This window comes from Natrix helvetica, assembly GCF_964273705.1.
Source record: "Natrix helvetica genome assembly, chromosome: 5".
Classification (NCBI taxonomy): Eukaryota; Metazoa; Chordata; class Lepidosauria; order Squamata; family Natricidae; genus Natrix; species Natrix helvetica.
Window position 1 is genome coordinate 56407003 of NC_138551.1, and position 25931 is coordinate 56432933.

The 25931-nt window shown below is 41.8% G+C and overlaps 1 protein-coding gene across 5 annotated transcripts in view; it reads left to right on the forward strand.

Annotated features, from left to right (window-relative positions):
- Window positions 1–25931, forward strand: part of SHOC2 (SHOC2 leucine rich repeat scaffold protein) — a 63894-nt gene that overhangs the window by 16343 nt on the left and 21620 nt on the right. For all 5 annotated transcript variants that reach the window (XM_081954795.1, XM_081954794.1, XM_081954797.1 and 2 more), the window contains one exon: window positions 19390–20335. In XM_081954795.1, the coding sequence (XP_081810921.1) occupies window positions 19639–20335 (697 nt within the window). In that variant the 5' untranslated portion in view covers window positions 19390–19638. The remainder of the gene's footprint in view (window positions 1–19389; window positions 20336–25931) is intronic.

Consider the following 25931-nt stretch of genomic DNA (forward strand, 5'->3'; position numbering starts at 1 on the left):
AGGCTACTTTAGCTGACTGCTAGCTGCAGTTTGGCAGTTCAAATCTCATTGGCTCAAGATTGACTCAGCCTTCCGTCCTTTAACAGCAAGGGAGGTGCCATTACCAATCACTCCAAACAGTAGGCACAAGCAGCGCCCACTAGTGGCTCCTCTACAAACTGCAATCCAGTATTTCAGGCCTACACTTGCAACGTCTAGTGGCCGACAAGTGATGTGTGCCTGCATCTACAAAGCACTGCATCGTCCCCTAATGGCCAACTCGTGAACTGCGCCTGCATCTCCAAAGCCCTGCAGCGCACTCTAATGGCTGACCAGTGAACTGCGTCCACGCCTACTGAGTTTTGCAACGCACTCTAGTGGCTGACACGTGAACTGCACCAAAGTCTGTCAACACACTCTAGTGGCTGACAAGTGAACTGCGCCTGCATCTTCAAAGTCCTGCAAGGCACTCTAGTGGCTGACAAGTAAACTGTGTCTGCATCTAGAGGTTTTGCAGTGCACTCTAGTGGCTGACACTTGAACTACGCCTGCATCTACAAAGTCTTGCAACGCACCCTAGTGGCCGACAAGTTTGTTTGTTTTGTTTGTTTTGTTTTATTTTGTTTACAGCGCTAGAGGGTGGGCTTTTTCAACATGGTGCCTCTCTAGGGCTGCGATCCGGTCTGGGCCACTGTTGCACAAGTTCTGGACTTCCTTCAGTCAGGGCTGGACAGAGGGTTGGTCCCCAACACAATTAAGAGACAGGTCTCGGCCATTTCATCGGTACTCCTGTGCGGTAGATCTCAGATATTGACTCACCATCCGATGGTCAGGCGGTTCCTCAAGGGGGCCTCCAATCTTAAACCGCCCACGGTGCACAGGTACCCTTCCTGGGACTTACACAAGGTGTTGAACGCTCTGACAGGCCCTCCGTTCAAACCATTACGTACTGTCTCTCTGAAGTTCCTGACATTTAAGGTGGCCTTTTTGGTGGCCATCACCTCCGCCAGGAGGATATCCGAACTGCAGACTCTGTCTACCAGGGAAGATCTCTGCTTGTTCCACCAGGACAGGGTAGTGCTAAGGTTGGACCCCTCCTTCATACCCAAGGTGTGCTCTTGCTTCCATCGCTCGTAGGAGCTGATATTGCCCAATTTCTGCCCAGACCCTTCTCACCATTAGAGAGGAAGTGGCACACCTTGGACGTGAGGAGGGCTCTGAGAATTTACCTCAGAAGAACCAGGCCAAACAGGAAGTCAGAAGCCCTATTTGTTTCCTTCCAGCCGGGGTCCCTGGGGAACAAGTTGACTTCCACCACGAAAGGCAGGTGGTTAAGAACCTGTATTGCTTCTGCCTATCAGGCACGGGGTCTGCAAACACCAAGCTCTATTACAGCACATTCTACACGAAGCGTGACCACTTTTGCGGCCTGGGCCATGTAGGCCTCGCTGTCTAAGATCTGTAGGGCAGCCACGGGGTCTCCCCCCTCCCCATTCATGAGGAATTGCAAGTTGGCCTCATTCGGACGTAGGGTGTTGCAGGCGGTTCACAGGGCGGGACACGCCTCACCAGGCATAAGTTTGGGCATATACTCAAATGTGTAACCCTCCTTAGGGACGTGTAGGCTTTGGTACGTCCCATCCTGGATACTGCTGCCCTCACTATGGAGAAAGGGCATTGGTACTTACCTGATACGCCTCTTCTCATAGTGGGGGAGGAGTATCCAGCCCCTCCCTGATATGGGTATGTTGCAAAATTGTTATGTTGTTTATTGAACTGTTCTGTTGAAGTAATAAATAAAGATTTGAAACTAAAAGTCTAGAGTGGATGACACACGAGTTGGATAGAGTTCTTCGCCGATAACTGGGTGGAGCCTGGTGACCAAGGCATGGCTAAAAGAGCTTATCTGACTCAGTCCAATCAAGGGAGGACAAAGTCAACCCATCCTGGATACTCCTCCCGCACTATGAGAAGAGGCGTATCAGGTACGTACCAATGCCCTTTTTCCCTGGTAATATTTTTGAGTAAAAACTGTGGCTGTATAGATGCAAACATGAAATAATGATTATAGTGAGGTCTTCCTAAAGTGGACGAAAATAATATTGTAATCCAATTTATAAAAATAACTGGATTTTTCTTGTTACATATCTATAAACGTTGATAAGAATTCTTTAAAAAAATATAGATTGTCAATTTTTTCATTACATTGGATTCATTCAGGTGATGTTGTGGGACCTTTTTAGTTGAAATTACTGTCAAAATACTTGTGCGTTCCTGGCATGCAGATGGTACAGAATTTTCATTCTTTTCTACATCAGTCAAAATCTGAAATTAGCACTAAGAATAACATAGTGTGAATAATACAAACTTAATTTATGAATATACTTCATAATAATAATAATTTGAATTTATTAGCCGCTCCCTTTCCAGACAGGACTCGGGGCGGCGTACAATGGAGCATATAGAACATAAAACATGAGTACAAACACATAAACATACATATATACAAAGACACACATGCACTGTCTGCACTCCTATTCAATATCTACATGATATTGCCATTGGGTAAGATCATCCATCACCATGGACTGAGATATCAATATGTTGATGATTCTCATCTGTATCTGTCAGCCTGGGGTGAGTTAAGCATTAGCATGACACCTCCCTCTCAGTGCCTGGAGGCTGTTAGCGGCTGGATTGAGAGTTATGGGTTGAAACTGAACCATGGCAAGACCAAGTAGCTTTGGGTTTGGAGTTCTTTGGTCCATGGAGAATTGCCATCTTTGGTTTTGGTGGGTGGCACTGCCCCAAATAGACCCAGTGTGTAGTCTGGGGGTTGTTCTGGACTTGTGACTCATGTTTGAAGAGCAGGTGGCTGTTGTGGCCAGGAGGGCCTTTCTGCAACTGCAGATTGCAGTTATGCTCTTTCCTGGACCAACAATCCCTACTCGGTCACCCATGCAATAGTCACCTCCCGTCTTGACTATTGCAACACGCTCTACATGGGGCTGCCCTTGAAAAGCACCTGAAAGCTCCAGTTGTGCAAAATGCAGTGGTCTGCATGATTTTGTGCAGACTTCGTTGTGCATACCTGTCACCTGTCCTGCGGGAGCTACATTGGTTGCCAATTTGTTTCCAGGTGCAATTCAAAGTGTTGGTTGTCAACTTTAAAATTCTTCCTTTGTGGCTTGGGACTAGGTTATCTGAGGGATCATCTCTTGCCAGTCATATCTATCCAACCCACTAGAGCAGGGAGGGAAGAAATGTTGCAGGTCCCGTCCCCTAAGGAGATACATCTAGCGGGACCCAGAAGAAGGACCTTCTCCATGATGGCTTTCTCCCTCTGGAACATAATCCCTTTGAAAATTAGACTGGCCCCCATTCTAACACTCTTTTGAAAGGTCCTGAAGATGTTCTGCTAATGGGCATGGGAAACCCAGAGTGGAATGGAGCCTATTAAATTACTGATATAAATGTCTGTTGTTGGGGGTGGTAGTGGTGGGGTATTATTAATATTATTATTATTTTATTGTGTTTTTATGTCCTATAAGCCGCCTTGCATCACCATGTGCAGGTAGGTGGCAATATAATTTTTCTAAATAAATAAAATAAATAAATAAATAACTGGAAGAGGGACAATCCATTTTGCTGGCGGACATTGTTCCATCTGCAGAATGAGACCATTAAATGTAACCCATTATTATGTCTGTGAAAAACTTAATATTAATTATAGCCTTCATAATACTTGATTAAATTTAAGCAAAGGATTTTTATATCTTAATATTGGCAGAATTTCTAGACAATGACTTTATTGCTCTCAATAATAAGGGTTTGAGGGTTTTTTTTGCAATTTAATACCTACATAAACTATTGAAACAAAATACATTTGGAAAGAATAGTTAACTTGCTAAAGTGGAATTGTTCTGGGATTTTAATAATTCTGTTTTAGGTTTTTAGTAGGGATCTGCCAAATGTACCATGTATGAACTGTTTGGTGTGCTAGTAAGGTGTGACATCAACAACAAATGAAAAGAGTGGCTCACAATGGTTAAGTAGAACCCATAAAATATTATTGTTTTGTTCCAGGCTTGAATTTTCTTAGCTTGCGCATAGTTATTTTCTCATGTTCACACAAACAAAACTTTATGTTCATTTTTTTTGTCCCCCCTATGTCTAATATTACTGTTTTCATTTTATTCAATTAACATAGCATACTTCTTGAAATCTCAGACATATGTTCCTGATATAGTTTGTGTCCATATCTCCCCTTATTCATTCCCATAATATATTGCTGCAGAAAAACTATGTTCTGTTATAAATAAGAATTGCTTATTTTATTGAGAATCACTATCTTTATATCACTATTTTGTTAGGTTTGATTTTTAATATGTTTGTGCTGTTTGTATACAGTGGGATATTTTTCAGTGGTATATTTCTCCCCCCAGTATTTTAACTTTTCCTAACTTTTATTTTTAAGAGAACAGTCATAAAAACTAAATTTTAAACAAACAGTAGCCTGGTAATGATCAAGATGATTAAAAAAAACCCAGTGTACAAACTTTATATCTGAAAATTGCAAAAACTGAATAAATCCAACGTTATAACACCAAAGAAAGTTGCTTGATTTCCATAACACAGCTCTATTATTATGCTCCTGGCTACCACATTCATTTGTTTATTCAGCAAGAGCTCGTATGGCTATGTTTGAAAAGAAAAGAATGTCTGCTATGCATATTCAATATATAAACAATTCAGAATTATGCTTACCAGGATATGAGATGGCAGCGTTACACAGTATTAATGTTTGTTGCCCCCTATCTGAACCCTTGCTATGCCGTGTGAGAATAGGTCAGTCAACTTTATCCCTTCCCTGACCCTTGGAATAACCAACCAGAATCTATTCATCCAGTGACCTTCTTGGCTGAATAAGAAATATAACCTTCAGTATTTCCAACTTACAGTTTTCTCGTGTGCCTTCACAGTGATGGCATGTGGGGTGCAAAACATTGGTTTGTAAGGTAGCCTTTTGTTTAAAGATTCTAATTTGCACGGAACACAGAGAACATGCTTGAGGTAAAACTACACTTTTGTTGAGCTTGTGCTGTACTGGCCAAAATGTGCCCAAATTGACAGGACTGTTTATTTTCTTTTGATGCCATGATCTCTGTCTCTCTATCTTCTCTATTCAAAGTCAGGCGTGGGTGGCAAGCACTTGGGGGGTAGAGTGATGGAAAAAAAAAAAACCTATCCATGCCTTCAATCCCCCTTCCCTCTTCCTCCCTCTCTCTTTAAAACTAATATTCTGATAATGTTCATTTCTACTAATACAAAAGAGCTGAACACTTTTTCACAAAAAATGTGTGTGTTGTTCTGTTTGTAAATTGTTCCCTCCTTACTCCCCAGTTAACAAGATTTGACCAGCTATGACATCCAGCGTGACCAATCTCTTAGTTTCTTTTTGATGAAAACTTTCCCTTGACTGTTTGACAAGGACATTCACTGCGTTTAATCAGAGGTACTGCAAAATAATTATGGTTGAGAAAATTGAAGGCTAACTAAAGTTCTTAGATTTGGTTGCCAATGAAAAGAAGGCACCACATACTGGCCAACACCCAGCTTCCCAGGTTCATCTCCTGCTTCCCAGCTCAGGGAGCAGAGGACATGGACGTACTGTGCCGCCGGTGGCTGGAGGGCCTCCTTTACGCATTTCCACCCATTACCCTTATTCCCGGGGTCCTGAGGAAGGTGGAAACAGAGAGAGCGGAGGTAGTTATGGTAGCACCCTTTTGGCCCCGCAGACCATGTTTTGCAGATCTATTGGACCTCTCAATATCCCCCCACTGGAGAATTCCCAAGGAGGAGGTCGTCTTGTGTCAGGGGGTCCTATTTCATCAGGAGTCGCAGTGGCTCCAGTTGACTGCCTGGCACTTGAGTGGGAACAACTTAGGGCAGCCAATTTCTCCAGTAGGGTAATTGGAACAATTGAGGCATCACATAGGCGGTCCACCATGCGTGTCTATAACGCCATGTGGTCCACCTTCAGGAACTGGTGCAGGGGAGCGCACGTGGTCCCTGCCTCGTTCTCGGCCCTCAGATATTAGCGTTCCTGCAGGATAGGTTGGAGAAAGGCCTTTCTTACAATACCATTCGTAGGCAGATGGTGGCTCTCACCACAGTACTAAGGGGTGAGGGAAACAGGCCTCTTGCTCAATATCAAGTAATCAAAGGTTTCTCAAGGGGGCCGCTAATCTCAGGCCACTGGCAGTCCACAGGTTCCTTACATGGGATCTGTTTCTGGTGCTGCTGGCCCTTATGGAGGAACCCTTTGAGCTTTTGAGGACAGTTAATACACAGTACCTCACACTCAAGGTGGTCTTCCTAGTGGCAGCCACCACCGCCAGATGCATCTCGAAATTGAGTGCCTTTTCTTCAAGAGTTGATCTCTGTGTTTTTCATATGAATTGGGTTGTTCTTCGTTTAGACCCTTCCTTTTTGCCAAAATTAATTTGCCCTTTCACAGGGTGCAGGAAGTGCTGCTGCTGGATTTCTGCCTGGCCCCTTCAAGGGACAGGGAACGTTCTTGGCATAGATTGGATGTCAGGCAGTGCTGTGCATTTGTCTTAGGTGTACCGCTTCATTCTGCAAACGGAGACGCTGTTTGTCTCCTTTCCTCCTTCCTCCTTAAGGGCTAGGGTCACCCCATCAACCATTGGAAGTTGGATCAGGTCAGCTATTTCCAATGCCTATCAGACACGGGGCATTCCGGTTCCGGCTTGCATAACTGCGCACTCTATAAGGAACGCTGTAACTTTGGCTGCCTGGTCTTCCCAGGCTCAGTTTGAGGACATCAGCCGGGCGGCTACTTGGACTTGGCCCTCGCCATTCATTAAGCACCATCAGCTTGATGCCTATGCCTCAGCCGAAGCCTCATTCAGTCGGAGGGTTTTGCAAAGGGTTTTGAAAGCCCTGCCTTCTGCTTCTTAGTTCGCTCCCTTGGTAGGCAGCTTTGGCATCTCCCAATCCTGGACTGTTCCACAAGCTCCTACGGAGAATAGCAGTTGGTCTTACCTGAACTGTATTTCTCGTAGGCTTGTGGAAGGGTAAAGGTCCCACCCTGATGTAGCTTCTGTAGGACCTGGGGTAGTGAGTGAGACTGGGGATGTAGAGGCCTTTCCCTTCTGCCTTGTTTACAGGTTTTCCATGGAACTGCGACCTTTGTCTAAAGTGGAGCCAGGCCCAGGAAGCAGAGAGGCGTGGCTTCAAATTTAACTCAGTCTCTGGGCAGATTGGACGTGAGAATAACCCAATCCTAGACCCTTCCAGAAGCCTACGAGAAATACAATTCATATAAGACCAACTGCTATTTTAGTCCAGAAATAACTGGACATGCAGTTACAAGCACATATTTATTTTGCCATGATGATTCTGTGGAGTTTTCCTTTTTGAAATTGGTTAGTTAGAATATAATTGAAAATATATAAAAATGCTGCTTTTAGTTCAGTGTATGTCACAGAGGTCTGATGGGAACATAAGAAACTGTGCAAAGGTCTCCATGGTGATACGCATCTTTGCCCACTTAGTTAAAATATCTATGTATGATGTTGTTAGTTTCTTGAATTCTGCATGGATAACATCTTTTAAAAAAGCTGTAAATGCAAAAGATTTTGTTTGAAAAATATTAGTTCTTTAGAATTTTTGACAAGAAACGGAATTGAAATAAAAGAGATGTGAAAGAAACATATGAAATGCAAAATGTGGAAGATTATTGCCAAACATCAATGTATATTTATCATAGATAAATATATTTATGATATTGGTTGAAGTTATGGAATTTTAAGGATTACTAAGAACTTGCATACAGATATAGGTAGTTCCTCCACTTACAACCACAATTGGACTGAAACAACCACAGTCTTGGTTGTTAAATGAAGCAGTTGTTAAATGAGATGCCACATGACCACTTTGCTCAAGAGTTGCCATCCTGACTGCACCAGTTGCAGTCATTCAGCAGGCTAATTCTCCCCTACTGGGGAGAATTATCACAAGAACCTTGCTGTTAGTTAGCATTTTCGCCAGATTTAAGGTCTCTTTCAGGATGTGGAAGGATTTATCCTCCCTGCATGGAGGACAGGGGACATCTCTTGAAGTGCTGGAGGAATGGACCTCAAATTCAGTATCCCCTTTACTTGCAACTTTCCCTTATGGCTTCTTGACTTTCTGAGGAAGGTGGCAGAGAAAATTGCAATTGGTGATCACATGATCATAGGGCACTTGGCAACTGGTTGTAAATGCAAACAGATTGCCAAGTGCCCAAAATGCAATCATGTGGCGGGCACCCTCAGCGTGAGATTTTATGGTGGCTAGTAAAGCACCCATTCCAAGGCTATAGCGATTACAAATGACCATTAAATGACTGGCGATAAGTCACAAACTACCTGTAATGTCTTTTAGGTTTGATATAAATGTTAAACACTAAAGAAAAAAAAGAATATTGTCAGATTTTTATTATTAAATTTATGTGCAACTCATCTCGCAATTCAAGGGAACTCTCAGAATATGAAAGCAATAGCAGTAGCACTTAGACTTATATACCACTCCACAGTGCTTTACAGCACTCTAAGCGGTTTACAAATGTCAGCATATTGCATCCAACAATCTGGATCCTTATTTTACTGATCTTGAAAGGATAGGAAGACTGAATCAACCTTGAGCCTGATAAGATCGAACTGGGCAGACTTAGCCTGCAATACTTCATTTTAACTGCTGCACCCCCAAGACTCCGCCCTATGAAACTTCTAAAAAAAAGAAATTTTGGTTATACTCTTAATTTTAAAGTAATGTTTTTTAGAAATTGAATCACACTTTTTACTGTTCAGCTTCATTACAAACAAATTGTATTTGTTGGAGACAAATACAATTTGTCTCATTCTTGATGGCTTGTGGAACAGGAATCTAGCTTCTAATTCAGTGCCATTGTTCTGTCTGTGTTCCTATGTTATTTGGAGACAGCAAGAATTGCCCTAGGAACTTACATTATGTGGAAGAAATACATGAAATGAACTTGGCTTGAGACAGTTATTTAGCAATTTGTGCTGGTAATGCTGTGGGGAAGCACGTTGTGGTGTGCTTTAGTTGAAAAACCTGTGATAAAATATACATTTATGCAAGTCATGAAATTCCAAGGACTGAAATACATTTCAGACAAGATACGAATCTTAATCTCTTTTTGTACCTAATGGAAATTATGTTGACATAGTGAAAATATAGCTTTTGAAGTATGCTTGGGTGTTTTTCTATGAAAATATACAAATTATAGTTAAATGTCTAAGTACAAAGAATGAAAATATGGTAATGTTCAAATACACCTACTTATGAGAAAGTACAAAGATACAAATCTGTTTAATTGCAAATGAATTTTTGCTGTTAAGTTAGTGATTACAATCACTGACTTGTTTAATTTTGTTTTAGTTTCTGAATAATAGTAAGAAGATCTGGAAGTTTCATACCCTCCTCCAGTAAACTTGGTGCTTCTTTTCAATTAGTGTGGGATATAGTAGAGTGAGGGAATTTGATTTTATGAGTTTTAAAAATGTAGTCAATGAGCATGGGTTCTGTAGCCCTTTTCTATATTACAGGAGTTAGTTTTCGGTGTCTGAACAAGGATCTTCTTAAAAGCCAAATGATTCTCTAGTAAAAGAATTATATTTTTAAAAAACTTTTTATTAAATTAAATGTTGACCTCATATGTAGTTCTGCCAGGGCATGATGGGAGCAGTCGGATCCACATCATCAACTAGTTATTAGGTACATCAGTGAGAGGGGATGTTGCAATAGTTAAGGAAGCTATCTCTATGCAACAGGTGTTCTTCAAATTGTTGTTGGCACATTCATGTTTGACTATCTTGATAGATGTAGTTCAGGATCTCATAGCTTCCAAAGGCTTTTCTTGGACTATTTTGGTACCCACCCATGAGGCACACCATACAGATCATTTTTGAACGTGATCTTCCTTTAGTGGCTGTTCAAATTTCAAAGAGTGATAATGATGAGGGAAAGTTTGTGAACCCTTTGTATTTCTCTCATCACTATATCTTGCTGATAGACAGATATATGACAGAATTCTGACCCTTTTACATAATTAATTTCCAACATGCTGTTGACTTGTAGAGAATAAAAATAGAGAGAACTAAGTGTGATTGAAGAAAATTGATTCTGTGCCATTGAGCAGCTGTATTCACTGGGTGCTCATTAATGGACCAAACTGCTAACAAGTCTCAGTGCTATATACTATTCTGCCTTAAGCCTCTACTGTTAAAAATTGTTATAAATGCTTTTGATTCCATTTTAGGGAAAAAAAAACACCAGGAGACCCAAAGCTGGATGGAATCAACATGTCTGCAATTTCTCCAGAGCAGTGTTTCTCAAACTTGGCGACTTTAAGTCCTGTGGACTTCAACTCCCAGAATCCCCCAGCCAGCATAGCTGGCTGGGGAATTCTGGGAGTTGAAGTCCACAGGACTTAAAGTCGCCAAGTTTGAGAAACACTGGTCCAGAGGAACACATAGAAGGAGAAATGTGCAGATATGCATAATAAAGGATAAAGGAGTCTGACTTGGTGACAGTAAATAAGAAAATGATCTAAGAATCTTAAAAGAAATGGCAGGAAACTAATTTTCAGTTAAACGCTGGAAGAGATATCCTTAGAGCAGTGGTTCTCAACCTGTGGGTCAGAACCCCTTTAGGGGGTCGAACGACCCTTTCACAGGGATCGCCTAATAGGAAAACACATATTTTCGATGGTCTTAGGAACCGAGACAACAATTTTATGGTTGGGGGTCACCACAACATGAGGAACTGTATTAAAGGGTCGCGGCATTGGGAAGGTTGAGAAACACTGCCTTAGAGTAAGAGCTGTTTGAACAAGTGAAAGGACAGGAGGCAGCATGCCATCAAGACCTGGATGGACACCTGTCAGCAACCTTGTATTTATTACATCTTTCATTGCTTAACCATTATTAATGATTGAGAAAGGTTAGATTATTTGCTAGATACCTTCAGAGTTCTTTTGATTGCAGAATATTAACATTTAACATATATAATATTAAATTTATATTAAAAGAAAGACTAAGGGTTTGTTTCCCAATGACCCTACCTTTAAAATATCTGAAGAATCTAAATTCACTGAGATACAGAAAAGCGGGCAAATAGGTTTTGGTAAGAGTTGGAAACAAAAATGGTTTCATATGCATGTTTGTCTTAATTTCAGGTAAATACATTGTTTGTTTATTTCAGAATGATGCAACTGAAATTAAGAATCATTGTTAAATTGTTATTTAACCTTTTCTTTTAAAAAAAAACCCTTTTGGTTCCCTATTCCTGCATCCCTCCCCCTTAAAAGTGATGTGCAAGTCTGTCTTAGCCCAACTCATCTCACAGGCTTGTTGTGGGGAGAATAAGAGGAAAGTGTGTTGAATATGTCTGCCGCCCTGAGCTATTTGTAAAATTAATAATAAATTTAAATAAAAAATAAAAACTTTAAATAAAAAATAAAAACTTTAAATAAAAATAAAAAATTTGTAAAAATAAAAAATTTGTAAAAATAAAAAATTTGTAAAAATAAATACATGACATTTTCTTTGGTTCTGTAATCCACATAATTTAAACTCTTTGTCATTTAAGACCTGTGGCTCTTCTAAAGTCTTCTTATTTGGTTTCCACAGATGCCAGACATTATTTTATAAACACCAGATACAGGTAGTCTTTGACATTCACTTAATGATCTTTGAAGTTACAATAGCATAGAAAATAGTGACTTATGACTTCACACTTATGACCATCGCAGCATCCCAATGGTCATGTGATTTACAGTCAGATGTTTGTTAACTGGTTCATATTTATGATGGTTACAGTGACCTGGGGTCATGTGATCCCCTTTTGCAATCTTCTGATGAGCAAAGTCAATGGGGAAACCACATTCGCTTAACAACTGTGTTACTAATTTAACAACTGCAGTGATTCACTTACCAAATGTGGCAAGAAAAATTGTAAAATGGGGCAAAATTCATTTAATAAATTTCTCACTTAGCAACATAAATCTTGGGCTCAATTGTGGTCATAAGTTGAGAACTGCCTGAAGAAAATGGCAAGTAAAGTAAGGAAAATTCTATTACAAAAGGAACATACTGAAGCTGATTGGAATTTTTAAATGTGGCATTATAATACTCAGTATTCAAGTTTTTAAAATATCATTACCAACACTCCTTGTTTAGTGTACTAACAGTGTCCCTTCTCATGTACAGTGGAACCTCCGGTCATGACCATAATCCGTTCAGGACTTCGGTCGCAACCCAATTTGTTTGTGACTTGAAGCGAGACTGACTGTGCATGTGCAACCCCTCAAAAATTGGTGCGTAATGTAAAATTGCCACGGCAGGGAAAATTGCTGCAGCTGTGTTTGATCGCCCGCACCCCAAGGATGTGTTCATGACCAGAATGAAACATTTAGCGGATTTTATGGTCGGCACCCGATTTGGTCATGGTTGGAAGTGTTCGTGACCCGAGGTTCTACTGTATCTTCATTTTTTGGATAGGTTTATTTAAAACAATTCATTCTGCAGGTTTTTTTATCCAGGGAAACAAATATAAGTTGAATTTGTAGCTGAATTTGCATCTTTTTCACTCTCACCCTTTCATGTAGTAATAAATTTAATTACATAATAAAAAGCCTGCAAGCACATGCTTGCTTCAATTATATTCAAATTTTATTGTGTTCAGTATTTTTGTAAGGAAGAGCTATTTATTTATAAACAAATGGCTAGCATCTCTCTATTTACAATATCTCTTATAAAGTTGTGATTTTTCTCATGGTCTTTGTATCTTTACATAGCAAAATTATGTAGTCAGGAATTCAAATCTTGCACTTTTGTATGTTGCAATCTTATTTTTTTAAAATGAAATCTAAATTCTAAATTTTAAATGACAGCAATTGGCAGAATGCATGTCTGTTTATGTGTATTTTAAATGTCTGTCGCTGATTGAATATGTTTTTACTGTAAAGGGATTTTAACTGTGTGTGTTATTTATATAACAGTTTTAGATCAGCATCATTTTGGAGCACTTTATATATTGTTCTGTGCTTTTTAAAAACATTTCTCAACCTGACAAATAGTAACAGAATTTACTTGGGCATTTATATATTAAAATTGCCTCTATAACAATACTGGAAAAATATCTATGACTTCATGCGACAATAATAATGTTTTCCAAGTTTTATATGTTCTTTAATTCTGCACAGTGTCTAACATAACTGTCTCTCTACAATGTATATGTATCATACACGGAGGAATAGTAGCATGTAGATCACAGGTTGAATATCTGTGCTGTAAGATGCACATTTTCAAATAATGCTTAATAGTTGCTATATGCTATAGGCTCTTTTTTCTCTTGACATTTGTCCATTCCTTGTTGTGATGCATATCAACATTTTAACATTTCTATTATTCACCATTACTGCTGTGTAAAATAAACAGTTAGAAAGAATACAGATTTTATAATTTTATAATTTTGTTTTGTTTTTATTCTTTTGATTCTTATAAACAATATTTCTTCTGCAATTTAGTTAGTTATTTTTTTCTCAAAAATGATAGTTATGTTGGTTTATTGTAGCAAAAATTTAATAGCGTGTGTAAAAACCATGCTTTATTACAGATTATGATCCAAAAATTTCCTAGTAAGAAAATTCTACAGGATTTTTTACTAATTTATGTTTCTATATAAACTGTCCTTTTTTTGAAAAAGTATATTTTGCATATACCTGAATAGGCACAACTGTTAATTGTGTATCAGTCTAGGTACTTGGCTGTATGTTAATAGAAGGATATTGTCTCCCTTTCAGATTTGAATTGGAGGGTCTTTCTTGTTTCTTGAAATAAAATCAATCTGTTTTCAGATTCTTTAGCAGTTATGGATAGAATTTGTGAAGTGATGAAAGTATGAAATTTTACATTGCTGAGGGGGCTGATCTGACATGCGTTAAAAGCACTTTTTCACTGAAGCAGACAAATGGTAGCCAGTCAGCTAGAAAGGCAGTTAAGGTGATTGATTACAGCACAGTCCTATGCATGTGCATGCATCTAAGATATAAATCTCAATTTGCTGAGCTTCACAGTAAGGTGCTGACTTGTGTGATTTTGTGGAAGTCTGAAGACAGAAACATTCCATTTCACTTTTGGCATCCATGATAATGGATTATAATTGGTTTGTTGCACTAGACTAAATGGCTACTGTTCAAGAAATGGTATTTCATCAACTTTTTTCTAATGTGTCATGACTTACTGAAACATGCTTCATGATATATTATCAACTCCTAAAACATCTCATAGTAACTTTATACAACTACTGTCAGTCTTCAACCTTTCCTTTTCTAGGAAAGGTTCAGAAAGGTGAGACGCCAACCATAGAACATCCTGAAAGAAGTGGCGTATTTGCATCTTTACCAGAATTCAGGCATGGGAATGGAAAGAGCTTTGGTTGCACAGTGGATAATCTTTGTAGACTTGGATTGGAGAAGTGCATCTATCCTGTTTCTTTTAGGCACTAAAAGATATTAAATTGTGGCCTTTAGAAGCATTGCTCATGGTAACTTTTTAGACCAACTTGGGGTTGAGAAGATTGGAGACAATTTCTGCAGTGACATTGTTCCTTCCTCAATGGAAGGTTCCCATCAATTGGCGTAGGAGAGGAGAAATTGGCTTGGACGCAGTTTCCTTGTTCGATGCAAAAGGATGCAGTCTTCTTTTCCCCCTGTTTAATAAATACACGATGCCATTGAGAATGGTTACCTGGCAGTTCAGGGTTTGATTCCATCAGTTTGCTACTTGTTAAATTATTAATCTAGACCAAACTGGTGGCGTTGTGGCCCTGCCCTTGTGCCTGGATGCTGAGAGTGGATTGGAGAAGACAGACTAAAATTCAATTCTATCAAGAAAGAGTTACTGGTTGTTCATTTTAGGGTTTCTTGGTGGCTCCAATGGTATCTTTGGATAGGTAAGCATTATCCCTGAAACATGAAATCCACGACTTCAGGGTCTTCTTGAAACAGTTGGCAGAAGCTGTTTGTCTTTTGTCTTTGCCTCAACTAGCGTGCCAGTTGCAACTCCACCTGGGATGATACAACCTTGCTACAATGATTCATGCCTTGATTTATCATCAGGCACCTGGATTATTGCAACACAATCCACATGGCAATGCCTTTAAAGATAACTTGGAACCCTAACTTGCAAGTGCTTCATGTAACATATTGGTCGAAAAGAAAGCAAGAGTTCATTGTGGTGTTCATTCCTTATTTTGTGGGCTTAATAGAGATACCTGGTGTTAACTAATTAACTAAAGAATATTGTGCTGGATAAGTCTTTGCTCCGAACTAGCTTGGCTTTTTAAATATTTATCTCATTGGAATAAAGAGAGAAATGAAATCAACTGTGCTGTAACCAGGAATCTAGAAATGCATATTAAGGAAGAAGTCTCTTTGTGTGAGTCAGTTTTTCATTTTGCTAATCATATTCTTGAATGTGTCTGCTTTAAAAAACTCAAATTGGTGCAACTTGGCTTCTAGTCAACCTTTTCATGTACTCCCTTCCATCAACAAATATGTCACTAGTGCTAGCATTTTTGTAATGTGGGTGTTATCAGATGGTAGATAAGACCATCACTCATAGCAATTTATGGCTTTCAAGATTTAACAGATTATGCAAAATTGTAATGCAGCACAAATTACCATGACAACTGTGATAAAGAACTCAAAATGGTACGTGCTGAGAAACCACATGGGATGGTGTACAAACTCTTTCCAACTGTTGGAAACGAGGTGATGCAGAATAAAAGGATTGCTCTCTAAATACTTCACAGACTAGTTCCTAAGTCTAAACTGGAAATAATTTTTTAGGACCAGACTGAATACCTCCTTCTGTGACACATTCACTAAAACCAAAGACATACCTGCAGGTGCCCAGGGTACCTGCGAGACCACCTACTGCCACCAGTAGCCTCCCACCGTCCAGTACGATCCCACAGGGTTGGCCTCCTCAGGGTGCCGTTGGCCAGACAATGTCGGCTGGTGACCCCCGGGGGAGAGCCTTCTCTGTGGGAGCGCCTTCCTTCTGGAATGAGCTGCCCCCGGAGCTTCGCATAATCCCTGACCTCCGGTTCTTCTGACGCGCCCTAAAAAGTTGGCTTTTCCAGCAAGCCGGCCTGGCCTGTTAATTTTATCTAATTTTAAAAATGTTATTGTCATATTAATAGGATTTGGTTTTTTGGATATTTATCTAATCTCCTTTTAACTTTTGTGATATGTGTTTTTTAATGTTGTACGCCGCCCTGAGTCTTTTGGGAGAAGGGCTGCATATAAATCCAATAAAACAAACAAACAAACAAACAATACCATATTTTAAAGATTATTTTTAAGAGTATAAGATGCTCCGAAGTATAATACGCACCTAGCTTTTTGAGGAGGAAAACAAGGGAAAAATATCTGACTCTGCCTCCCAGCAATATTCCTCCTTGCAACAAACAGCAAACAGTACAGACAATATACACTGTTTGTAGTGTTACATTTCAGACTATACTTGTACAGATGCTGTTAAAATTGATGTGCTTTCTGGAAGTACAGTTATTCTCTGCTATTAAAAGAAGATGCAATCGGAGCCTCTGCAGATCAAGTATTTATTTTAAAAGGCTTCTTCATTTTGTTAAGCTGTCTAGAACAATAATCTCCACCTCTTGGGCATTTTTAATTATTAATTTTAATTTTAAATTTTAACTGTTATTGGGATTTTAATTGTTTCTAAGCACTGTAATTTATTTATTTATTTTCTACCTCCTCCATATTATATTGTTATGATGTTGCTGTTGTACGTCGCCCCGAGTCCCTGGGGGGAGAGGGGGCGACTAAGAAGTCAAATTAAATAAATAAATAAATAAATAATAAATAAATAAATAAATAAATAAATAAATAAATAAATAATAATAAATAAACCAGTCTTTAAAAAATAAGTCTAATAATTTGAACAGTCTATAGGCATTTATAGTTACTGACTTAGCTCCTTGCAGCAAACAGCCTGATTAGCACAAGAAAAAAATATCTGCCTCTGCCTCCCAGCAATTTGCCTTATGGAACAAACAACAAGTTTCACTTTCAATTTCTCCCAATCATCAGCTGTTTCAGGCTGCAGGGATTGCTATAGCCCAGTGATGGCGAACCTTTTTTGGCTCGCGTGCCACAAATGGGGGGAGCGCAGGGGGGTCGAGGGTGGGCGTGCCGCACCGATAATGCAACGCGCGACCCCCCAGTGCGTATGCGCGCACAACGCGCGATCCCCCATTTTTACATTTTTTTTGCCCTCCCCAGGCTCCAGGGGCTTTATAGGAGCCTGGGGAGGGCGAAAAGAGCCTCCCCCGCCCCCTGGAGGCTTCAGGGACCGTCCCTGAAGCCTTCGGAGCGCTTAAAACGACCCTCCGAGCAAACCGGAAGTGACTTCCGGGTTGCTCGGAGGGTGGTTTTAAGCGCTCCGAAGGCTTCAGGGACCGTCCGAGACTTCCCTGATGCCTTCGGAGCGCTTAAAACGACCCACCGAGCAACCCGGAAGTCACTTCCGGTTTGCTCGGAGGGTCGTTTTAAGCGCTCCGAAGGCTTCAGGGACCGTCCGAGGCTTCCCTGATGCCTTCGGAGCGCTTAAAACGACCCTCTGAGCAACCCGGAAGTCACTTCCAGGTTGCTCGGAGGGTGGTTTTAAGTGTTCCGAAGGCCTCAGGGACGGTCCCTGAAGCCTCCGGGGGGGAAGGCTCTTTTCGCCCTCCCCAGGCTCCTATAAAGCCTCTGGAGCCTGGGGAAGGCGAAAAATAGCTTTTAAAAAGGTGAACTCAGCTGGCCAGCGCGCGCATGCGCGCTGGCCAGCTGACAGGGCAGCGCCTCGCATGCCCTGACAAATGGCTCCGCGTGCCACTTGTGGCACGTGTGCCATAGGTTCACCATCACGGCTATAGCCTATTGCCGCTTCCGCAAGCCCCTGTTTGCTGCAAGGAGGTAAATTGCTGGGAGGCAGAGACAAAAGAGTAGGGGGCCAGTGGGTGGATGGGGCAACATTCAATGTATAAGATGCACCCAAATTTTCAGCCTCTTTTAGGGGGGAAAAGTTGTGTCTTATACTCCGAAAAATATGGTAACTGTTTGTATTAAGTTTAAGTTTGGAATTGCAAATTCAGAAACAGAATTTGGACTATAGTATTTTGTGTAGCATGTATTAATTTAGTGATCTGACCAGTTTATTGTAGATGAAGAATAACTTGTTATATTCTAAAAAAAAAAGTACCAGGAAAAATCTTGCATTTTATGTTAAAAACACAGAATGTGCTATCAGCCTTTACATTGTAATGTCTAAATATATCTATTAGTAATATGGTTTTGTCTTTTTGTCTTCTAGAAATTCTGGTCTGTATCTTTTTATTTGTGTCTTTATATTTTAAAAATAAAGAAAAATCTTCTTCAAGTTGAGCTACTCTTCTGATGGGTGTTTCTCATACTGTAGGAGCTTACAGTGTCATACATCCCTACAAAGCTTTGAGATGAATACAAGACTATGATATCTGAAGCAATTCTATGGTAGCTCACAAAAGAACCTCCCTCAGAGATGATCACATAGATCATCTGCTTTTCTAATCTGATTTTCTAACTTTTGTTATTCATTGCTTGGGTGTAGACCTCACTAAATATTATATCCAGTTCTATTTATCATATATATAAGAACCCACATCCTTGCTTGTGATTTGAAATAATAGAAAATAATTATTGTTCTCCTGCCATGTCTTTTTCAGATACATTACTTACTGAAATTGTACTTGAATTAAAATATTTTCAACAAGAAATGCACCAGTTTAAAACCTAAGTGGGATTAGGGAATGCTAAATTGTCAAAAGTATATTTAAAATAACATTTTTTTAAGCTTTATAAATTTTCCATGCTTTTTTAATTACAAGAGTTATTGTGGGACCCCAAATCTGCATTACTCTTCCAGATTTTCAACTTACGGTACTTTTAAAGTGATTGTTGTATAGCTACATTCCAGAATATCAGAGTATTCTATCAAGTAAGACCAGTTTAGAGCAAGGCAGGGGAGCCTCATTGAAATATCTTGTCAGCTATTACTTATGTTAAGATTTTTAGTTTTTATGCAATTAAAATAGCAATTCTAACTTATATTAGTGCAGTTTTGGGAAATATATATTTCATTCCTTATAAACAATTAAAGAAGAATTGTTATGAACTGTGATTTTATATCCTTTTTTTGCAGAGCAAATCAATATGTGGTTTTGAGAGCATCTATGCATTAATGTCTCTTTTCTCTTCTTATGTTACAGAACTTCTAATGAAGATTTTTTTTGACTGTCTAACCAACAATAGCCGAGTTTTCTGATATTGAAGCTGTCTGGATCCAACATGTAGCAAATAAATACTATGCTGCCACACTTCTTACTTCTATACCACACTTTTGTCTTTTAAACCTCCTTGTATAACAACAGTGAATGAATCATCTTAATTCCTTTTTTGGATTTTGTTAACTAAAATTCAAGTTGGATTTCAAGTGGTATTAATTAAACTGAGGAACAATGAGTAGTAGTCTTGGAAAAGAAAAAGATTGTAAGGAGAAAGATCCCAAAGTGTCTTCAGCAAAAGAAAGGGAGAAAGAGGCCAAGGCCTCTGGTGGATTTGGGAAAGAAAGTAGAGAAGCTAAGACCAAAGGGAAGGAAGCCAAAGATGGGAAGAAGGACACTAGTAGTGCACAGCCAGGTGTGGCTTTTTCAGTAGACAACACAATAAAACGGCCCAACCCAGCTCCAGGTGCCCGTAAAAAATCCAGTAATGCTGAGGTGATCAAAGAGCTAAACAAATGTCGGGAAGAAAATTCAGTACGTTTGGACTTGGCTAAGAGGTCTATACATCTGCTCCCATCATCTATCAAAGAGTTAACCCAGTTGACGGAACTTTATTTATATGGAAATAAGTTACAGTCACTACCTGCTGAGGTAGGCTGTCTTGTGAATCTGGAAACTTTGGCCTTAAGTGAGAACTCACTCACTAGCCTTCCAGACTCTCTTGGTAACTTGAAACAGCTTCGTATGGTTGATCTACGGCATAACAAATTGAGAGAGATTCCTCCTGTGGTGTATAGGCTAACTTCCCTTACTACACTTTATCTGCGCTTTAATCGTATCACTTCAGTGGAAAAGGATATCAAGAACTTGTCCAATCTCACCATGCTAAGCATACGGGAGAACAAAATCAAACAACTCCCTGCAGAAATTGGTAAGACTTCTTAAAATCCTGTATGAAATGCTTATTTATTGTCTACATTGTTGTTATTGTATGTCTGCTATTAATGAAAAAAAGTTGTAGCAATTAAAACATATTGATAATAATTAAGCCTTAGTGGTACAGTGGTTGGAATGCAGTATTGCAAGCTAACTCTGCCACCACACGAGATCGTCCTGATGGGGCTTGAGATTGAGTCAGCCTTCCATCCTTCTGAGATTGGTAAAATTTACCGCATATTCAATATTTTATTTATAATGAATGGCAATTTTTAACCACTGTCTTATAAATTTATTTCACTTGAAATAACACATAAAAAGGTAAAAGGTAAAGGTTTCCACCGTCCAGTTGTATCCGATTCTAGGGAACCAACATGGTTTCTTGGCCAAGGAAGCCAGCATTGTCCGTAGACATTCTGTGGCCATGTGCCAGTGCGATTATACATTGATGTGCATGGAATGCCGTTACCTTCCAATCAAAGTGATACCTATTTATTTACTTGCATTTATATGCTTTCGAACTGCTGGGTGGGCAGATGCTGGAGAATTAACAGAAACTAACCCCGTTGTGTGATACTCAAGTCTTGAACCCAGGTTGTCAGCTTTCCAGTTGACAAGCTCAGTATCTTTAACCACTGAGCCAATACGTGGACATGATACATATCCATTTTAAAAAAATTGATTTTGAAGCTAATGTTTACTTTAGGATTGAATGACATGAATTAAAACTCCGGGATATTTTTGGGATTTGTATCATTGCCATATATGGAGGAAGCGCACACTGAGGGGTTTTTTAATTAATTGTTTTTTAAAAATTGTAAGGGGTTCCAGGGGTGGGGGGGGGGAACAGGTCAGGAGGGATGGGAGAGCCAGGCACCTAGGTGTGGTCGAAGGAGGAGGGAGCGGAGTGGGGGAGGAGAGGGAAGATAGCATTCCTGTGCAGGGCTCCTTGATACCAACGGTCGTGGGGAGGGGCAGGTGCGAGGACAGATCAAGAGCGCGTAGTCGGTTGGGAGACCGGGGTTTTTGGTCATTCCCGGTCGTTTGTACCAACCCCTGCATACTAGGTGGTCAGGATCTACAGACCCAAGGCCTGAGACTGCTGTTATGCAACGCGAGGTCCGTTGTCAATAAGGCCCCCCTCATCCACGATCTAATTTTGGAGGGGAGCCGGACCTCGCAGGAATAACCGAGACCTGGTTGGGCCATGAGGGTGGTTTACCCCTCGTGGAAATGTGCCCGCCAGGTTATCGAGCATTTCACCAGCCTCGGGCCCAGGGAAGGGGCGGCGGGGTAGCAGTGATTATCCGGGAAGACTTAGAGCCGAGAGAGTTCACTGTGCCACAGACATCCGGGTGTGAGTCCCTTGTCGTGAGATGGGGCCCAGGGAGGCAGTTGGGCCTGCTGATAGTATACCTGGCTCCTCGCTATACGTCAGCGGCCCTGCCTGAACTCCTCGAGCTGATCTCATCGGTGGCGGTTGAGACCCCCAAACTTTTAGTGATGGGGGATTTTAATCTGCCGTCGATGGGAGAAGCGTCTGAGGGGGTTTGGGAGTTCATGGCTTCCATGACAGCCATGGACCTGACCCAGTTAATTCAGGGCCCTACTCACGAGGGAGGCCACACGTTGGACCTTGTCTTTGTCTCTGGCCAGTGGACGAGTGATCTGGGAATAGGGGACCTAGCCATTATTCCCCTGTCATGGTCGGATCACTCACTTCTCCGGCTTGACTTCCCTGGTGCTACCCCCCACCGCGAGGAGGCGGAACCGGAAGGCATTAGATGGTTCCGCCCCAAACGCCTGATGGAACCAGATAGGTTCCAGACGGAGCTTGGGCCACCTCCTGTGGACCTGACCCGCCCCCGAGTAGAGGACCTGGTGGACGCATGGAATAGTGCGACCACCGGGGCCCTAGACTGGGTGGCGCCTTTGCGGCCTCTCCTGCGGCGACGAACCACCCTGGCCCCTTGGTTTACTGAGGAGCTAAGGGTGATGAAACGCCACAAGAGACGCCTAGAGAGTCGTTGGAGATCCTCCCGTTCCGAATTTGACCGAGCACAGGCACGAGCCTATTTGAGGACGTACCTTGTGGCATTAAGAGCGGCCAAACCTCAACATTGTGCCGCTCTTATTGCGTCTGCAGATAACCGCCCTGCCGCCCTGTTTCGGGTGACCCGCTCCCTCTTGTTTGAGAGACCGCGGGAAGCCCCTTTACAGGGCAGAGCAGAGGAGTTTGGGAAATATCTACAAGACAAAGTCGCTCAAATCCGGATGGGATGGGCCCCTTTCAGTGGTCCAGTAGAGACGCCCGTGGCGAGTCTTGAGGGACCGCTTTGGGAGGAGTTTGACTCGGTTGCCATCGAGGATTTGGACAGGTTGCGTGGACGCCTGCGACCCACCACATGTTTATTGGACCCGTGTCCCTCCTGGCTTGTACTGGCATCCTGGGAGGTTACGCGCGACTGGCTCCTGGTCCTAGTGAACGCCTCGTTGGGTGAGGGGTCTCTACCGGCCGCCTTGAAAGAGGCGGTGGTGAGGCCCCTGCTCAAGAAGCCTTCCCTGGACCCAACGGACCTAGTCAATTATCGTCCAGTCTCCAACCTTCCTTTTTTAGCGAAGGTTGTAGAGAGTGTGGTGGCACAGCAGTTCCCACGTCACCTGGAGGAAAATGATTATCTAGACCCGCGCCAGTCCGGCTTCCGACCCGGGCACAGCACGGAGACGGCCTTGGTCGCATTGGTTGATGATCTCTGGAGGGCCAGAGATAGGGGTTGCTCCTCTATCCTGGTCCTATTAGATCTCTCGGCGGCGTTCGATACCATTGACCATGGTATCTTGTTGCACCGGCTAGAGGGGCTGGGAGTCAGGGGCACCGTTTTACGGTGGTTTGGCTCCTACCTCTCTGACCGGACGCAACGTGTGTTGGCAGGGGAGCAGAGTTCGACCCGGAGGTCACTCACATGTGGAGTGCCACAGGGATCGGTGCTCTCGCCTCTCCTGTTCAACACATACATGAAACCGCTGGGCGAGATCATCCGTGGTTTTGGGGTGGGATATCATCTGTATGCTGATGATACTCAGCTATACATTTCCACCCCGAACCACCCCAATGAGGCCGTCGAAATGATGTCCCGGTGTTTGGAGGCCGTACGGGTCTGGATGGATGGCAACCGACTAAAACTCAACCCTTCCAAGACGGAGTGGCTGTGGCTTCCGGCCCCCCGGTTCAACCAGGTGCTTCCATCCCTGGCCATTGGGGGCATGCAATTAGCCCCCATGGAACAGGTGCGCAATTTGGGCGTCCTCCTAGATGCCCGGCTGTCCATGGATGACCATGTAACAGCCGTGGCAAGGGGGGCGTTCCATCAGGTTCGCCTGATGCGCCAATTGCGCCCCTTATTGGACCGGGATGCCCTACGCACAGTCACCCATGCGCTAGTGACATCTCGCCTGGACTACTGCAATGCTCTCTACATGGGGCTTCCCTTGAGATGCACTCGGAGACTACAGTTGGTCCAGAACGTGGCCGCGCGGGTGATTATGGGGAGGACTAGATACTCCCCTGTAACACCTCTCCTGCGCGAGCTGCACTGGCTTCCTGTGGTCTACCGAGTGCGTTTCAAGGTTTTGATTATGATCTTTAAAGCGCTTCATGGCACAGGACCTAGTTACATGCAGGATCGCATCCTGCCCCACACATCCCTACGACCAATTCGCTCACACAGAGAGGGACTTCTCCGGGTGCCGTCCGCCAAACAGTGTCAGGGGGCGACACCCAGGAGCAGAGCCTTCTCTGTGATGGGCCCAGCCCTGTGGAATGACCTCCCCCATGACATCAGGATTATTTCCGATCTCCGCTCCTTCCGTGTACAGTTGAAGACCCACCTCTTTCAATTATCTGGCCTGGCTCAACCGTAATTTTTCGTATTCCTCCTGACTGTCTTTTTTAAATTTTAAATTTTTATTGTATATTGGGTTTTTACTATTGGGGTATGTTAATGGTTTTTTAACTGTCTAAATGTTGAAATTTGTTACCTCCTCCGTGCATGTATGTCTTTGTATATATGTATGTTTATGTGTTTGTACACTCGTGTTATGTTTTATATGTTCTAGTGTACGCCGCCCCAAGTCCTACCTGGAAAGGGAGCGGCTAATAAATTCAAATTTTTATTATTATTATTATTATTATTATTATTATTATTATTATTATTATTATTATTATTATTATTATTATTATTATTATTATTATTATTATTATTATTATTATTATTATGATGATGTAGTTCTTTTTGAAAATACTTATTTCTTTAGCTCAGAAGTCAGCAATGCTATGCCCATAAACACAGGTCTGTTCTTATACACATCTTCAGCCTTCAGGTGACCCAACTTACCCTGATAAGTAAAAGAAAATCATTGCAATGGGTTTGTTTCAAAGTGCAACTATGATTTCTAGTCATAGTTGCACTTTGCCATTGTAAGATGCCATAGCCATCTTACGTTTGCACAGTGTGTTTGGGAATAGAGTGGAACTCGTCAAAGCTTTAGAAGCACCAGGGAAAAAATTGTGCTGGAAGCAGGGTGCAGTTTGGGAAAAGATTGCAGTGAACTAAGGAAATCTAGGTAGGTGGAGAAGAGTAATATTTCACACAGGTAGACTATTTGGTTGAGAAATAAAGAAACCATTCTTAAAAACCATAACACATTCTTATTGTATTAGCCAACTGCATGCAAGATAAGTTGCATATCTTGAGATTGCTTGAGTAGTTTTGCTGCTGCTTTTGGAAAAATAGATTTCATACTACCTAGCTAATTGTACTGACTAACATATTTGATGGCATAGGTAGCATAATTTTTCTCTTCTATGTATAGTTTGGAAAATAGTTTAAAATTAAAAATCCTGACAATAGGTTACAATAAAAATTATGGCTTCTTTTAAGAAAAAAATGGACAAAATTTCCCTCTTTTAAGATCTAATGTTTTCTATATTTGTGTATGAAATTTTCTATTACGTTGAAACAGCAAAAATGAAGAGTGGAATAGAATAATAATAATTGATAGCGAATAACAGACCAAGCATGAAAAAATAAGAAAGAAATATAGGTTTATTCAGTGTATGTTCAGAGCGATAAGGGAGCGAGCCCCGGGCTTGCATTCCTGCTTCTTTCCTCTGAGAGCCAGCTTGGGGGACAGCCAGCCTTCCCCGCTGCTACACTCTTTTCTCACCATCCATGTGGAGCCTCTGCTGGTGGGGTGCCACCCCACCAGCTGCAACCCAGGGCCCACCTGGTCAGCTAGGCGGCTGACTGGGAAAGTGATGGGCAAGCGGGCAGTGGTAAGGGAAGCGGGTCTTGGGAGAGACTTTCCCTTCCCCTCCAGAAGGCCTGTGCAGGGAGAGAGGAGCTGGCTGGTTTGGAGAGAGGAGCAGGCTGGTTTGAACACCGGGGGGGGCAGTTTGTGGCTGGGTGCGTCCTTCACTAGTTGGGGCGCTCCCCTTTGCCCTTAGTGGCGGGGGCTGCTTTATTGCGCACCTCCTTCCTTACTCAGCTGCTATCGCCGGGGTGCCACCAGGGCAAGCGAGGGAAGGAGAG